General features: G+C 35.5%; 1 protein-coding gene across 2 annotated transcripts in view; it reads left to right on the top strand.

The window, feature by feature from the left end:
* Nucleotides 1–12,998, top strand: part of parga (poly (ADP-ribose) glycohydrolase a) — a 53,721-nt gene that overhangs the window by 28,094 nt on the left and 12,629 nt on the right. For both annotated transcript variants that reach the window (XM_088634716.1, XM_088634715.1), the window contains exons 11-14: nucleotides 2,474–2,553; nucleotides 2,739–2,799; nucleotides 3,806–3,881; nucleotides 8,359–8,506. In XM_088634716.1, coding sequence (XP_088490842.1) covers nucleotides 2,474–2,553; nucleotides 2,739–2,799; nucleotides 3,806–3,881; nucleotides 8,359–8,506 — 365 coding nt within the window. The remainder of the gene's footprint in view (nucleotides 1–2,473; nucleotides 2,554–2,738; nucleotides 2,800–3,805; nucleotides 3,882–8,358; nucleotides 8,507–12,998) is intronic.

Genomic DNA, 12,998 nt, shown 5'->3' with positions numbered 1-12,998 from the left:
ATTTTCATTAGGACTTAAGTGTAAGTGTAAGGAGTAAAGCATTTATATTGGAGTATCAACAGGATACATCAGTTAGATCTTATTGTGTCGGCAGAAAATAACTGGAAACTATAAAGTGTGCTCACATGCAGAGCAGACACGTCATACCAAAATTGCAATACATGCTTATTCTTATTTTATTGGTTTGTCATTCTCTGCATTAGCCCTGGGTAACCACTAATTGTCTGTAGTAGGTTCGTAGTAACCAAATCTGGGGAGCTGTTCACAGGATTGTACAGTATATGCAGTATGTTACCTTGTAATGTCAATTAAATGCTTGGGAAAAACACATCCACACATGATGAATGGTAATGGTTATACAGGATTAGATAATGGTATTTGTGAAGATGTCCTTGAAAAGGTCTGATTTTCCCTTTAGAATTGTTAGAGTGCTATCTCTATAGGACGCCTTTATTTCAAACTTTGGTTTCATAGACTTAATGTAATGAGATGCCCTTTCTGCTTAATTTCTTTTAAACAAAATCTTCGATATGACAAAACATTGTTTGTGGAGGATCTCTTGTCTGCATCAAGTTGTGATTACCAAATGGAAGACGGAATGTGATTATCATCGATTTAGATGAGGAGCTCTGACAATAGGAGGTCAGAGTCCTGCTTTGGCTGCAACTGTGCTTGCAGTCAGCATTTATTTTTGCTTCCTTGCCAAAGTCCAGTTGGCTTTTAGACATGAGAATATATTGCTTACAAGTATTACAATTTTGAGATTTATTCTACTTTTAAAATCAATCAGAAAACAGAAAGAATGCAGCATTAGACACTTGGTACACACTATATGTAGTTTCCTGTACTATAATCTGTACTTAGCAATTGCTAGTGTTTAGTTTCTTCATACCACAGTGCAGTCTTGTGCAATTTGCAGAGTGCTGTTGTGATAAAGGGGTTACACTTAAAAAAATAAGGATTTAGTTAACAAATAAAAGAAAACGTCTATGGAAACATTACTCTTAATGTACATAATATTTCCATTTGAGAAATTTAGAAACTGTGGCTCGATGCCCAGTTTAATCCAAAGTTTTAAATGTCATTCTGTTCATATACAATAGTTGGGATCTGATTGTATTTTTTCTTAAAGAAAAATATTAGATTATTTTTAACATTGTTTATATTTGTGATGTCACGCATCAGAACAGCAGTTACAGTTTTGATTTTACAAGTTTAAAGACACTTGAATGTTTTCTTGGTGAAAAGAAGCTAAATATTTTCTATACAGTTTGATTTCTGACAGTGCAGATTTTAAGTTATGAATGAGAATGTTTTTGTTGCGTTTCTAACACAAGCCTTTTGTTTTGACATATTTGAGTAAAACAATCTTAAATACTCCTGTAATTTTAAATTGTTTCTTGTGTTTGATAACATCAAAAAATAGAAAAAGGTAAAAAAATAGAATATTTCCCTCTTCTAATACCCCTGATGGAACGTAGTCGTAGTTATATAATTATATTTTTCTCCCAAAGGCCAACAATTTGTTTTCTTACTAAAAAGCTAACACTCATCCCAAAGGCTATCTTATGTCAAAGACAGGTTGCCTTCAGGGATACATGGCATAGCTGAGTAACACGAGATTGGTTCTACAGGAAAAAAAACTACACGCAGGAATCGACTTTAATAAATGAGTTTTTTTCCCTGAAGGCCTTTTAATGCATCAGGCTTCATTCTGTGAATTCATTTTTTTATTAAATGTATTTTGAGAACAATGCTCCGTGTTGGTAGGGCAGAAGAAAACTTTGAATGGAGTTCTGTGATTAGCTTGACAACCTAACAGTTCAGGCTGTATAAATAGCTGCTTCATGTTACTGTATACTGTATACCACCCTCTGTCGCAATCAGGAGACAACATTCACCTCCTGAGGTACAGCTATAAAACGGATCTCCCATTTTGTGAAAGGTCCTCCAGGGAGAGAAACCTGTTTTCTCTGCTCTTTATGTAAGTGCTGTGAAGTGGCACATGATCTCTTCTTTGTGATGATAAGCCTCAGGCTGCTCTTTTGCTGTATTAAAGCACTTTTATATAAACATTGAAATCAGTACAGCAAGATAAGTAATTCTGATCAAACTTTAAAAGCTGAGCTCATTTGGCCGAAGCTGATGTAGGACACGTACACAGTACCCAAAAAAGTACAGATCTTTTTAAGACGATATTTGCATTTCTTCTTTAAAAACAAAGCATCTAGATATATTTGTATAAATATATTTGTATATTTGTATAAAATAACATCTCTGTGACCACTGTGCAGTGGGAAGAACAATACATTTTATTTCCCAGTGTAATAGAAGGTTCCTGGGTTCAGAACTTTCCCTATAGTCTACATTTTTTGTAATTTAAAACTGTAAATCCTTTAAAAAAATTGTGTGTTTTACCCAAATAGGGTGAAAATATTTAAATTAAACTTATATTTTTAAAAATATTTTTTAGGTTGTTTGAGGGCTCTGCACGCAAGAAGATTGAAAAGCTCAAGACTCTACTGTGCTATTTCAGACGAGTCACAACAAAAAGTAGGTTTCAAAGAGATGTACAGTTTTTGGAGAAAAGACAAATACTCTTTTACTGTCTAACTTTCTGTCCTTCTATTTTTATATCTTCTATTAGATTTCTGTGTGTCTGCCTTGCAGCTTCTATATAAGCTGACAGAGGAAACCAAGATTTTAAATGCTCATTTAGCACTTATTTCTCTTTTCAGCACCTCCTGGCCTAGTAACATTCACGAGACAAAGTGTGACCAATTTTCCAAAATGGGAAAGGTAAACTATAATTTCATCAAAGTATAAATATATTTTTATGTAGAGACCAATTAATAAAATGCTTAGCACAATCTTTCCACCTTAGTCAAAGCTCTAAAGCTCTTCTGTTATTTGTTAGTGATTATGGTAATGAAAGTTGTTTTACTTTGTATAATGATATAATTATTACTGAGTTTCATCAAACCAGTTTTTAGTATTTGTGAGCCTGCTAGGTTGACTGTAACAGTATAATTTGGATAACTGCTTTTTCTAAAAAAGAGATCCACACTCATAAAAGAGATTAGGTGCTTATCATTGATGTTCTGAAAGTATGAGCATTTCACTGGCAAAATTAAAAGCATATAAATATATACATATATTCAGATTATCACTTTGGAGAATGGAAATCCACAATTTTAATTGTCTTACATTTATCAAATTAAATGGACCACAAATCTTTTGACAGCTTATTTTTATACATCTTGGCCTTGTTTGCTCTTTCCAAAACAAGAATTATTCAGGTAGTTTATATGATGGAAATCTGAACAGGCAGCTATTATGCTCTGTGCATTCCAAGAGATTACTTTCTTTAAGAAACTACTGTGAATTTCGCTGTCATAGGGGAGTACTTAATGAATGAAATCTGGGGCCTTGAAGGCATACCACCAAAGTTATTCAGAAGGTAAAACATTGAAAGCAGCCAGTAAAAGAAACGCTGAGAGCTGACATTACATTAGGCTGACCAGTGGCAGGCCAAATGTATTTTTGAAGATGCCTTTTTCTATCCAGGTATTTCTGTTTTGAGACTGTCTCTGTTAATGAGGCACTCAGGAATAATTTTAAAATGTCTGAGTTGGCTGAAAAAGGTTGACTAATTTAGTTTTATGTTAAACCAACCCACAATATAGCCTCATCTGAAATACATTACAGCTACATTTTCAGTATAAAGAAAATTCACAAATAATACAAGACATGAAATTATTGTTCTTCACTTGATTGTTTACAATAATTATGTTTTCTATTTCAGTTCAAAAAATCACCTTACCAGGCTTCACATTGCTTGTAAAGGTACTATTGAGAATCAAGGCATCGGAATGCTTCAGGTAAGCATTCTTTCTGTGGAAACTGCAAATCTATTGTTTAGATTCAATCTTTGCATTAATTGATATAAATATCATAACATATCATAAACAACTTGGGACTGTTCATACAACAAGCACTGCACTATCAATATCAAGGCTAGCAAACGTTATTAACAGACCACATTTTACCCGGGCATACTGTATATTGTAGCTTGTGTGGAATAACTCAGAAGTCCAAAATTGATGTGCAAATTCACAGTTTTTAGTGAAGCTTAATACATAAAGCCTATTCCTTTTACTGTAGGAAATTGTATAAGAGTTCCTACACACATTCACACATTCAAAAAGAAAAAGGTTTTTGTATTGGGGAATACAAAGGTGTTTATTAGTGACCTGGTGTACACATGTCAGGTTTTAGAGATGCAGCCTATCTGAAAAACACTATCCCTTTATTTTGTGAATGGTGCTTAGCTGAAATTTGATTTCCAAAATGGGCTGTCGGATCGCAAGGAGGCTCTATTGGGAATGCAACTCCACGTTCTTCATGCAGAGTATGTGCACACCAGGCTGCATTAGCTGTCAGAGCGAGCAGCCGCTGTCCGCCTCAGACTCCTTTTTTTTTCCCTTTCACCTTTGTTTTCCTCTTGTTACAAAAATCTGACAGATGATGTGTACACATGAGCAGCTCGAGGCACCCTCTGGGCTGGAAATGGAGTTCTGGATTGACGGATGCTCTAGTGCCAGGGGATGAGCTGACAGTTTGTCAGCCCGCTTGAAATGCCGCCTGGTTGCCCCAGAGCTGAGTGACCAGTTCAGCCGGATCAGCTGGCAGCCTGCCACTTGCTGCCGTATTTTTTTTTTTTCGAGTTTAGGAAGAGTCGGCAGGCCAATGAGCCAAAACTGACAGCCTAGAGAACAGGATATGAAAGGGTTCCACTGTATTACTTAGACTAAACTCCAGATCGTTGCCACTTTATATAGTGTAAATAGCTTAAGGTTTTTTTTTTCCTCTTTTGTTGCAGTCATATGGCTCTTGGCTCATTAAGGGCGAAATGTATTACTTGTTTGGACAACAAAATTCTTGATCAAGCTAATTTTGTTTTGTCACTCATTCATAAACAGAGTCCGCTTGTGTGTGTACATGCATGCAAAATAGTTAGATTTGGCTGCCGGTCAAGACACAAATCCAGAACTAAGCACTCAACTTGGTAGGACATTCATGGAGAAACTGGGAGGAAAAGGATGCTTTAAATTTGAAGACTTTCCAGTTTTCTGAGAGAAAAAGATGGCTTACGGAAAATGGCGTCTATGGAATGTGTGTAATGCACTTCCTGCTGGTTGTGGGGTGGGTCGTAGCTGTTCTTATAATCCCTTCAGCCCTTCCCCCAGGCATCGAAGTACAGGCACTGCCTGGGAGAGTACAGGTGGGCTTGAGACAAGGGCAGTGCACTTAACAGAGTGATCCTCAGGCACTTCATCTCCTTCCCATCAAATCTGTGTGATTGAAGGAACTACAAATGTAGCTGTCAAAAGTGCAAAACACTAAAACAGTTCTGTGAAGGCCTGCTGGCGATGTTTTTTGTTTGTTTTTTTGTTCAGTGCTCCTTTTTTTCCTGCATAGTAGGAATCACTGTGGTGTGACAGCATTGTGACTGACATTTGCTGGTTGAATTGAACTGCTTTGCTTTGATGTTTGCTTCTCTTCACTGTTGGTTACCTGTTTCAATGTCTAGAAACATTTCCTTTTAAATAGAAACGGTTAGTATAATTTAATCCTTGTTTTCAATTATCGAAGCTACAGGCACCTTTTCCCCAGGGAGGGAACCTGTTACCGACCTTCCTGCTGTGATTTTGGTAGTTTGCAAAAATTGGGAGTTATTATTAATATTATACTAATAATCATAACCAGTGCTTTTTCAAAGTAGCTCACATTTAGAGTTATTGTTGACATGTAGGATTTTTATAATTCAGAAGTTACAAAATGTAAAATTTGTCAAATATTGGTCTAGATGGGTTCAGTACATTAAACCTTTAAGGTCAGATTTTGTTGAGATACAAAATAACTGAAATTTAATAAGATACATTTATATAGTCTCCTCCCTTTTCATATTCATAAATATATACATCTTCCTTCTTTTGAATGTATATAGTTTTGTTAAAAAGTTATATAATTGTAAAAAACTAGGGGAACAAACAGGAATTTGTGCCTGTGATGTAAGGCTCAATAATGGTTGTTCATATGTAAAATGGTTTTGTTTTGTTCTCTAAAATTAAAAAAAAAAGTTACAAAATGTAGAGTTGCCGAACAAAGTTAAAATTCTCCATAAAGCAGTGAGCATGTGGGTTCTGAGGAGGTTTCATTGCAATAGCATGCTGCTGTACAATGCTGAACATAGACACTTTATTTTTAATGATCACAAAGATGCAGATATACTAATGTGTGCTCTTGTCCCAGTTACTATACTGTGCTGAACTAGGGTTCCTGATTTTCTGTCCATCCATGTCCTGTTGGGTCTCAGTGCTGCCTTTGATACTGTTGATCATACTTTCACACTGAATAGATCAGAGAGAATTGTTGATATTATTGGAACTGCTTTGGTGCGATTTAAATCTTATCTCACTGATAAAAATAGTTTGTTCAAATCAGACATTGTTATTTATTTAATTATTTTGAACTGTCTGTTTGTCACCATTGGGTCAGATTTTTCATAGGTGTGGCATTAGTTGTCCTTTCTATGTTGATAGAAATTCTGCTAATCATCCACTGTTTGCCTTGTCACACTGCTTAGATGACGTTAAAAATGGATGCAAAAACCCTTTTCTATCTGAACTCTTAGAAGACTGAAAGACACTCTTAAGAAGCTGTACCATCTTCAGAACCAAGCTGCTCAAATCTTAAATAAGACTAAAATATGTGAACATATATTCACCTGTTTTATCTCCCTTGCACTGGCTCCCTTTAGATTTCAGAATAAAATTAAAAATACTTGGGTTAACTTTTAAGGGGTTGCACACATCAGTGAAAATTCCTATAGATTTGCACATAATTTTACCATTTGAACACTGGCCTTCTTCCAGTTCCCAAATCGGAGTTCCTAATAGTGGGAGAAGATGCTTTCTAATACAGAGATGCTTTCTGTTCTGTTAATCCAAGTGATTTTCCAGCTTGTTTCAGAATCTATCTTAAAATCACTTTTATACTCTTGCTTTTAATTCTGTTTGATTGAATGTATTATTTTGTACGTCTGTATCTTTTGGATTATTATAAAGTGTCTTGATATGATAATAAAAGGCACTATATAAAATACAATTTATTTTCTATACAATAATTAACATTTAACATCTAATATTTTGCCATGCCCAGAAAATAGATGTCTTATGTATCTTTGTCCAAGTAACCTACAATACATTGGTAAATGATTGTTTTAGAATGTCTTTAGCAAGTATTTCAGAAATTTTACTGTATAGCATCAAGTAGAATGAAAGCACTTCTATAAAGTTATTCATTTTCACTTAGTATTGTAAATATTCATATCCATCCATCCACTTTCTAACCGCTTCTACCAATTCAGGATGGGCCAGAGCCCATTCTGGCAAGCAAAGGGCGCAAGGCAGCATACAGCCTGTTAATATTCATATTACATTTTTAATTCTTAACAGATAGATAAAATAGGAAAAACATAACAAATTAAATTGGGTTATTGAAAAACAGTATTTGCCTTTTTCTGGATCAGGTCCTTACATTAGTTCCTGGTGATTTACCAATTATAATGTGGTGACAGTAGCTTTAAAATCCCTTCATTGGCTATTGCCACCCTTTAGCAAATATGCAGGTGGATGCTGTAATCATGGCTTCCTGCTTTCTGCAATGCACTGCTTTGTTTCTTCCAGGAGTACTGTGCCATATGTTACAGCTACTGTACTACTGCTACAACATTACATCAGTGTTGCCATAAAGCTGCAGAGGGTAGAATTCATTTTTTTAAACAAGTGGAATAGTATGAGTTTTGGATTAATGCAAATTGATTTAATGAAAATGTTTCATTATAGACATATATTTAGAAAAAAGCCCCAAATGCAATAATTAGTTCATTCTTTTTCCCAGCTGTCAGTATAGTACAGGCAAAAATACAAGTATTTTACTTGACTGGGAACAGATCATATGTCAGTACGTATACAATTGGATGGGATTAGATGTAAATTGCAGATATGTGACATTTTTCATGGGTTCTAATCATTTACCTGTTAAAAACTTAATAAGGTTGCTTCTTGAAATAATTTGGTAAATGATAACTTTGCTAAGACTTATTCCGGAAGTCTATTAAGATGTTTGTAAAGTTACAGAAGTGTCTGCTAACATTGTCAGCTCTAGAAAAAAAATGGTACTTTGAGCAGCAAAAATCAGTAATTTATTACTTTTAAAAAAATATATTTCCAGAAGTTAATGTTTTATTTTAATTGTGTTAGTACTAATACGCTATTACCTGCTTTCTTTCAGGTGGACTTTGCAAACCGTTTTGTTGGAGGGGGTGTGACAGGGTCTGGTCTGGTACAAGAAGAAATTCGATTTATGATTAACCCAGAACTCATTGTCTCTCGGCTTTTCACTGAAGCTCTCGATCACAATGAGTGCCTGATCATCACAGGTCAGCTTTGCCTTCCCTCTCACAGTGTCCTGCTGGACTCTTTTCTCTTTTTCAACACTCCTGATGAAGCACTTGTCTATCTGCGTGTCATCAGAATTAGCCAGCGAATAACATTATTTGTAGATCTCCTTGTAAGAACCATATTTAGTGTTAGAAAACAAGAACATTAAAAATGTGGCATGAAGGGGATCTCATTTGAAACTTCATTTTGTTTGCTAGTTGTCTTTTCAGGAATCTCTTCATAATAGACTATAACAGAATAGAATGGAAGAATGCATTTTGAACCTGCTTTTTTGCACATTGCATCATAGTTCTTTGTTCTCTGAAGACCTTATTTATTACTCTTTAAAATATATATATATAGGATTTACAAAAATGGTGTCAACCAGTTTGTGGTATTTTCACCCTAATACATTTCAATTCCCTGTCAGTTTTTCTTATCAAATAAAATGAAAGCAATGTTGAGCTGTAAAAACTTAATCCATCTGAGGACAAGAAAATACAATGATCAGAATGCTGAATTCCGTTACAGAATGAAAAGGGTAAACATGTATTATATTTATGCTGACTACCACAGTAACATTTTTATCTGTTGTTAGCTCATCTCTTTGATAGACAGCATACAGGCCTGCCTGTCTCATTAGTTACACCTGCCTATCAAGTGGCAATTGATTATTTTTTACATACAAGAGAGAGCAACAGTGAAAAACATAGAGTGATGGGGCAGAGTGTTTAGTAAATGCAGTTTATGGAGAAGAAAAACTTTTTTTACTCTTTATAAACTCAGTCAAGCGGTATCAGATATTAAGTATCAAAATAGTCCTTAGCACAGTATATAGATATTTTGGTATGGTGACATTCACATCACCGACAGGACACACTGTTTATTCTCACAGCAGGCTTTTAAATGGCAGACCTGCTATTTTAAACCATCATAAACAAGCCCAGCAAGAATGTAACGAGTCGGTGTTGCAATCATTTTCTATTAGGGGATGTATTCTTCCTGCCTGCTTTCAGATAGCGTCCAGAATATTTACCCTGTTAGCCTGATTGACATCATTTATAAACTGCTCTCTCTGATTACTCTGGCTGGGGTGTAATCAATGGTTAAATAACTTACAGCCATGAATAACAGTAAACAGGCTTTCTAAAAGTGAGACTGTGAAAAAAGCCCCAAGACATTTTGAATTAGAAACACTGATTAGACCTAACTTTCACTGCTGTCGGATGCTGCTGACATCTTTAACCCGTATGGTGGGGTCTGGATGTACTCTTCATTATGTAGAGCTCCCTTGAGGATGTAGGCAACCTCCTCCTAGGCTGAAGATGCATACTTCATTTTACATAAATCTGATCCAATAGATGATATAAAGCAAGTTTATTTATGGTATAGAAATGTTTTACCACCTAAGAGTTTTGAACGTTTGCCTTGTTTTATTTCTAGGAGTAGTATAACAACTGACTGAGTGTGTTTTCCATATACTTAGTATTACTTCCTTGATAATGTATTTAAAGCATGACCCACTACATTTCTACCACCCAGCACTCCTCAGGTAAAACACAGCAGGAAGAATGCTTGGTAACCTTATGGTCAGCAGCAATGACTGGCCATTTGGGGTTACTGTTGCCGTTACATTTCTCCCGAGTTCAGCTTGATTGTCTGCCACTCACAACTCAGACACCCTGAGTGGACCTCTTTTTGCATTAGGGAGCTAGCCTCATGATTTTCTCATAAATGTTATCCATACATAACTGGCCCGGTGCGTTGTCATTTCATTCCTTTTTCTACCACTTTGCCCTCCAGCCTCTTATTTTGGCAACACAAAATTGCGCCACTTTCCGAATCCAAGATGATAAAAAATGTATTCTAAAAATTAGAAGGAAAAGAGCTTATTTATGTCTTAGATTGAAGGAAGCTATTTGCTTGGCGCAGAATCATTAGACTAATGGTGTTCATGCAGTCTGCAAAGATTTATTTTCACTTATGAGATTGTTCATTTTGGAGGGTTTCATTCTGTGAAAAATTAATTCAGGTTATAATATTTATATATATATTATATTTGCCATATTATAGTATACAATCTACTGGAGGAACTACTTAAATTTCTGAATCATACTACTATAGTAGTTAATCAGAAAAAGGCAGTTTCGTTGCGGTCTATGATGGCAGTGTGCTTTTGGTTTAAAAAAAATTAAATGATTTGAAAATGGACACATTACACATGGACACATTAGTGCTGTAGTAAGACTGGTGATCACCATGATGATTGAAGCCCTAGCCCTTCAGTTAAACCAGTTAAACTTAATTCACCAAAAGAAGCATTGAGCTGAAATCAGAATTGCTTATCTCACTTATTTGGCTGTCAATAAAATACAAAGAAGATTTGTTCATGGCGGTTAATATTTTTTTCTTTAAATCTGGAAAGACTAACTAGCATTGCACGGAGGGACCAGCCAACATTCTGTCAGCAGGCTTTTTAAAAAAACTATTGCATTTTCCTGTAAAAGGAACACATTTTATTTGCTGCTTGAGCTCAAATTGCTCTTTTTAATCACCTTCTATCTGACTACTTGTAATTGAACTAAAATAGAGCTTAGTTTGTTTTGTGTCTTATTTTAAAGTGTATGGTTTCTGAAAATGTGCAAAAAAATTGCGTCACTGATTTAATAAAATAATAGCCACATTTACTGCAAACCAGGTTGTATTAGGTGAGTGTACCCATCTTGTATACAGCACAGATTTGCCCTTTGAAAGAGCACTCGGAGAAAAATGATGGGACCAGGTGGAGTGAAGAAGGTGAAGGGCTGACTAGCTGCCTACACTGAATCTGCTTTGAAAGCTCTCTTTCATTAACTGTCCTCTCCACCAGCCTCCTACACACATACACACAAGAGTGGCTAGCTCAAAGTCAGCTCTGAAAGTCATTGCTGAAATGGACTATTGATAGATAAATGATTGACTATTTTGTGGTTTTTAGATGGGATCCACTGTTTTTATATTTTATTTTCTTGAGAAAGTCAGTAAATTTCCACAATGGGCTGTTTTAGTGTTTTACTTTTCCCTTTATTAAAGCATGTTTTCTGTAGGAGTTCCAAAATAGTTTAAATAAACAGATTTGTGATTTTACATTATTGTCTTATTCCACGCACTGTATGCTTCCTAATGTATAATTCTTACTTCATATAAGGAGATGAATGTCTCACATAGTGCTAGTATTCTACAGTATATTCCCATTGTACTTTAAATTATTAATAAGGAAATAGAAGTTACATACAGAAACATGCTGTTGTACCCAGTGTTGTGTGTTTCCATTAATTTTGGAAGCACAGAAGTTGCTTTAAGCCATGTAGTGGTTTCTAATGTTTTACAAGTAACTAAGTAGTTGTGTTCACTGCTGGATGTTCAGAGCCATCTAGTGCACAGCAACAGTTTCCAACATTTATGACTTCAGCTTACAATAGTCTCAAAGCAGCGTAATTAATAGCTGTAGTGCTTCACCCAAATTTGAACCAGCAGCCGTTGTAATATTGCACTACTGTATTTTGTCAGCTACAGAAAATCACGAGTAAATGTGTAATAAACACTGTCAGTCTTGATGCTGTAAGGCTCAGCATGCCGTCTAATCAGTATTCTAACCCCTATGTTGTGGCAGTTCTCTCAGTGGAGTCACCTTCAGCTCTTACTCAGCCTTTTCTCCTCCTCTTGTTCCACTTAACTTTATTACAGCCGTGCAGAATTAATAACAGTAGGAAGACCTGGTCCACTAATGGACTAAGCTATTCCATCATCTTTATTAAAACAACGTAATATTCGTTGTCATCTCCATTTTTATCCTGGTCTCCATTGTATCATTGCTGCCTGGTAAATTACATTCCCTTGTGATGCATCTTGACATAAGGCCTAATGGATCATACCGCACTACTGAAATTTGCAGAAGTGCCCGGGCATTTGGAAAGGACTTAATTTAATTTCTCTTGATTGCTCTCTGTCTGGCTGCCATCAGGGCAGTCATAAATATAAATTGGATCATGGGAAGGCAGATGATTTCACTGATGGCGATCCTGACCCAGGAAGTTTGACGTAAATGTCAGAAGTCGTTGGTAGTCAAAAGCACTTATACCATAGACACATTGTTCATTTCTGTTAAATTGTAATGCCTTTTTGGGTTATTTTATGGGATGTACTTATATCATATGATCACTGTAAAATATTTTTCTGGGATAATGTGTTCAGGATTGATATATCTATTGTTATACAATATTTACTCCCAGAGTATAAATATTTGGCTTTGAAAAAACTGTTATTTTAGCTTTATCTACCAAAGAAGTGATAGTAGATATTTAGTGCTTTTTAAGTAGGTGTAAAATCACGTAAACAGTGTGTCTTATTTAAGTGGCCTATGAAACAACCCAATATGATGCTGTGAGTGGAGCTTGCAAAATTAGATTTTAGGGTTTACAGGAGGTCCGTTTAATTCATGGTGTATTGACT

This window comes from Lepisosteus platostomus, chromosome 6 (assembly GCF_059453375.1).
Source record: "Lepisosteus platostomus isolate fLepPlt1 chromosome 6, fLepPlt1.hap1, whole genome shotgun sequence".
Lineage (NCBI taxonomy): Eukaryota > Metazoa > Chordata > Actinopteri > Semionotiformes > Lepisosteidae > Lepisosteus > Lepisosteus platostomus.
This window is presented reverse-complemented; position numbering and strand designations above follow the sequence as displayed.